The 4,421-nt window shown below is 45.0% G+C and overlaps 1 protein-coding gene across 1 annotated transcript in view; it reads left to right on the top strand.

Moving 5' to 3' along the window:
• Positions 1–4: 4 nt before the first annotated feature.
• Positions 5–4,421, top strand: part of FGF16 (fibroblast growth factor 16) — a gene marked incomplete at its 5' end in the record, with an annotated part of 10,718 nt that continues 6,301 nt past the window's right edge. Inside the window, one exon of the mRNA XM_009074803.1 lies at positions 5–47. Coding sequence (XP_009073051.1) covers positions 5–47 — 43 coding nt within the window. The remainder of the gene's footprint in view (positions 48–4,421) is intronic.

Raw genomic sequence — 4,421 nt, 5'->3', positions numbered from 1 at the left:
CCCCAACGGCACCGTTCAGGGCACCCGGCAGGACCACAGCCGCTTCGGTAAGGGGCCGGGGGTGCCCGGCCGGGCCGGGAGCAGGTGCCCCGCGCGCACAACTAATTACCCCGCTAATATAAATCATCCCGGGACGGATATAATTGGCCTCCTAAACAAATGCGCTCACTCCCCAGCAATGCAGGAGTTTTTATTTCCAATTTCCTACTCTCCCGGCGCTCAGCCCTTCTGCAGGTGCACTAAAACGTGCCTTAACAGGGGGGAAAAAAAAGAAAAAATGAAAAAAAAAAAACTTAAAAGAGGGAGGGTGACGAGCTCCAACCGCACCTCGGAAGTTAGCGGTGAGGGAGGCAAAAGAGAGAAATTCCTCGTTGGAATTTCTTGGAAATTCCTATGTTGGAAACAGAAATTCCTCGCTTTTTTTGGTTGTTTCTGTTTTCCTCCTCCTCCTTCTTTTTGGCTTCTGCAGATATTTGCGAGCTGCTTTCTTTTACTTGCATGAATTTCATTAGAAGGCTGTCGCCCCGAAGTGGGCAGGGAGCAGTCGGCTGGATAGGTGTCAGGAGCTGGGTTTGGGAAGGTTATTGGAAAGGAAAGGGGGAAGCTGAAGGGTGAAAAACATTTAGGGGACCTCGGAAAGAAAGGAGAAGATGGAACAATAGGCAGAGCACCGTGGATTTACCTTGCTGCCCGGGATACAGCTGGAAGACTGCAGTGCCTGTATCAGTACACACAAGAGCAGGGATCTCTAATGAGACTATATGTAATCTTCAAAAAATGCATCCCAAGCCACAGGCAAAGGAGTACAGTCAGTTTGAGCACAGCCATGAAAAATTCCCGCTACTCCAGCATCTAGTGCAGGTGTCTGTGTAAGCTATCAACAAGTCGCATGCCAGTGATCTCAGCTATGTTGTCAACAGGTTGCAAGACGTGCTCTCAAGACTTTTTATAGTGTTCAAGTGATTTAACTCCTCGATGAAAGGAATTATTTTTTTTTTGCCTTTACTTGTTTGCAGCCAGCCCTTTCTTATACTCCAGGAACTGCTGCTGCTGCTATTGTTGGAGGTGTAAGGCAGGTTTTTGGAACAATTGGGGAAGCTTATCTCCGCACTGTGCTTTCCATAAACACCAGGTGTGTGCATAGCATGTCCCTGCCTAAATCAACAACAAAGTCATAACCCGCGGGTCAGAGTCAGGCTCTAATATGCTCGTGGGGCAAGCGTTCTTTAATTATCTCCCAAAACCACACATCTTTTAAGCCTTCATGCTGCAGTATGTGATGGGTTTCCACGTTAAAAGAACTGAAAGCAAACCCATTGCATCTGATTGGGTTTAGTTCAACCTGCCACGTAGTATTTCTGGTCTATCGGTTCTTTTTGCTTATGTTTGTGCAAGTAAACAGCTAGTTTTGAACAGCAGCTCTTGTCTCAGGTCTGGTTTTTTCTAAAGTTTGAGTAAAACAAGTGTATTTTCAAACTTGAGAAAATGTGTTTAATGAGCTGAAAGTTTTCATGAATTTTGCATGCTGAAGCGTAAGTCACACAGTGCGTTCAATAAATCGAAACACTGGCATTCCCTAAGTGTTTTAGCAGTCAGCATCCAGCTACGTAAACTAGACCAGACTTCAGATATTACAGTTTTCTGCTTCGGGGTTTTCCCAGAGGCAGTGTAAAATAAATAGTTATTTGTTGTAATTGCAAGACAAAGCCCCAAAGGATTAGACTGCAATCCTTGCGTTCAGATAAAGTTGGACTAAGCCTCACTTCAGCAGAGACTCAAAGCAATAACGTATTGGCACACAGTGTTCACCATCTGCGTTCAGTAGCCATGAATATTTAAATTCCAATGTTACTGGTATGGTTTGTATTAAGATGTCATGTATCAATGCATTCCTAAAATCTGCATGCAGCAGTCAGCAAGGAGGAACTTCTAACAGAAATAGGCAGCCTGAGCAATCCTGGGGACTGCAAAACTGGGATGAGGGATGCAGAGCTAGATGAGGGGTTCAGGGGAGCAGTTTAAAGCTGCCTTAATTCTCAGAGCATCTGGGCAAATACTTGGAACTCCAGTATGATGGTTTGGTGGATCAAGTCCACGTGGCTGGAAGGTGCTCCCGGTTAGCATTGGCAGATCATTAACATGCTCCATGGACGGCTGCAATGCCACAGCCAAGGCACATGTCCAGCTGCAGGTGGGATGTAGGGTAGAACCAGACTTGGCATCCCTATCTCCTAATTTGGAAGGGATTCAGGAATAGATAGACAGGATCTGCACCCTCCCATCCCAAAAGCTACCAGATGTGCAAGACATCCACATCTTCAGAGAGGAAAGTTCAAGAACCAATGCCCTGGAGATGAAGAACAGAGTCCCAAGGTCCCAACACAAAGTTAAAGGGAAAGATTCTTTTGTACCACAGCATTTGGGGATGTGACCATAGGACACAGGGGAGGTAGCAGCATCGTCCACCCACACTGCTTGAGCAATCACAGAAATTATTCTCTCTCATCTGTTGAGCACTGGAGCCTTCCTACATCACACCTGTCTTCTGGAATGCATTATTTTATACTTGTAAAAACACAGATTCATTCAAGAACAATGGAGCATAGCTTATTTTTCCTAGAGGAGGCTTAACACAAAATGTGGTGAAGCTCTCTGGGATTGTTGGAAGAAAGCTCATTCTCACACTAGAGAAGTGCCCAAATCTGCTCTCTGAACTGGCAGCTCCAGCAAAGTCATCCAAAGAATAAAGTGTTTTCAAAAATGTATCTGCTCTCACTGCATCTGCTCAGGACTTCCCATACAAAGAAATAAAGGACAGTCAAAATCTGGAGGGAGTTTGGACTGGCATTAGCACCCCTATGAGAATCCTTCTCAGAATGAAACAGAGAAATGCACCAGAAAAATCCCTGCCAGGAGGAACTGCCTTATGTCTTTTTTACAGCAGCATTAAACAAGTGAACGCAATGGTGCTCCTCTTACTGCAGTAGAGGAGAGAAAAAGGCCTGGAGTTCACACTGCAGACAAATAAAGGCAGCAAACAAAGCTCTTCTCGGGTACCAACCTGCTCATGGATCTGTTACACAGGCTCCCCGAGAAGCTGCTGAAACCTCCAGAGAAAGTTCTGCTGTAATTTTGGCATTCAGACCATAGTGCACCTGTTGCTGAACAGTTGTTGAGGTTTTTAGCTGAAGCTTTAGGTTTGTAGCCATTAATGCAACATCTGATGTTTCTGTGCTCTGGCTCCTGAGCATAGTCATGTAAGAAGAGACAGGTGCAGGGAGCCAAATTGTTCTTTGAGGGATGGTTTAGAGTAAGGCGAGAGTGTTTGGGTCTGGCCATGGCAAAGCTCAGGAGATTATTCAGTGCTTTGGTGGTAAATGAATCCAGTTGGAGTCTTAATCAAGTCTCTCCAAGTATTATCCAGAAAGGCTCGAGGAACAAATAGAAGGAATAATCAAAGAGAGAGAAAGAGGCAAGTCCTGGGAGAAAGAAAAAAGAAAGGAAAGGGGGAAAAGAAAAAAGCATGTTCTACCACAAAAGCACACCGCTACAATTGGAAAGAGAATTCTTGAGCTGGCCCCAGTGGCCACTCCCTGTGCTGCTGGAGATCAGATGTACGAAGCTGCAATTTTGTCTAGAATTGGAGTGAGTTAAGGACAGGATGGATATCCACCCACATTTTTTCAGCCTTCACTCTGTCTCCTGACTTTTGTGGGTTTAAGTTACGTTCTTAATGCTGTTTCAACACATGTTTCTGTGCACATCTCCAAGTACCACTCAAAGATCAGAAAAGGGGAATATTGCAAGGGATGTTGTCTGAAGAGATTGTCATGGGCACACCTTGAAGAAATTTGGTTTGCAAACCCAGCAAATATCTACCTAACCTGCACCAGGTGAGGGGTGTCTCATCTTCCTGCTCTGAGAGGGAAGATGTTGATGCTGCTCCTGGCTTGGTCCTTGCCAGGTCTTTGGAGACTTGAGTTCCTGTCCCTCGTGCATACTTGTGGGCATACTCAGTAAAAGCTCTTGGTTCCCCTGCCTCAGATGTCCCTCGGTTTCTCGATGGAATCAGCAGTGTTTAAACAAAAAAAACAAAAAAACAAAAAAAAAAAAAAAAAAAAAAAAAAAAAGCTGGTGCTGAGGCCTGTGTCTGTTTCTGTAGGAAGGTCCATCTCCAATAATCCATTATTTTTCATTTGAACATCCACTTGTTTCCAGCCTGGGAAAGACGCCCCTGTTCCTGGGTATCCTGTACTCCTGTATTACTTTTTACACTCCCTCTAGCTGTTGTCCATCTTGCTTCACTCCCTGCTTTGCAAACAGTGACTGCAGTTATATCTGTCCTGCAGATGGGAAAAGAATACACAGCAGTTCAATAACTTCCTCATGTGTCAGAACCAGTGGGTAGCAGAGGCAGGAGA

Source organism: Acanthisitta chloris, unplaced genomic scaffold (genome assembly GCF_000695815.1).
Source record: "Acanthisitta chloris isolate BGI_N310 unplaced genomic scaffold, ASM69581v1 scaffold10095, whole genome shotgun sequence".
NCBI classification, from domain to species: Eukaryota; Metazoa; Chordata; class Aves; order Passeriformes; family Acanthisittidae; genus Acanthisitta; species Acanthisitta chloris.
Note: the sequence above shows the minus strand (reverse complement) of the source record. Positions and strands in the feature narration are given on the sequence as shown.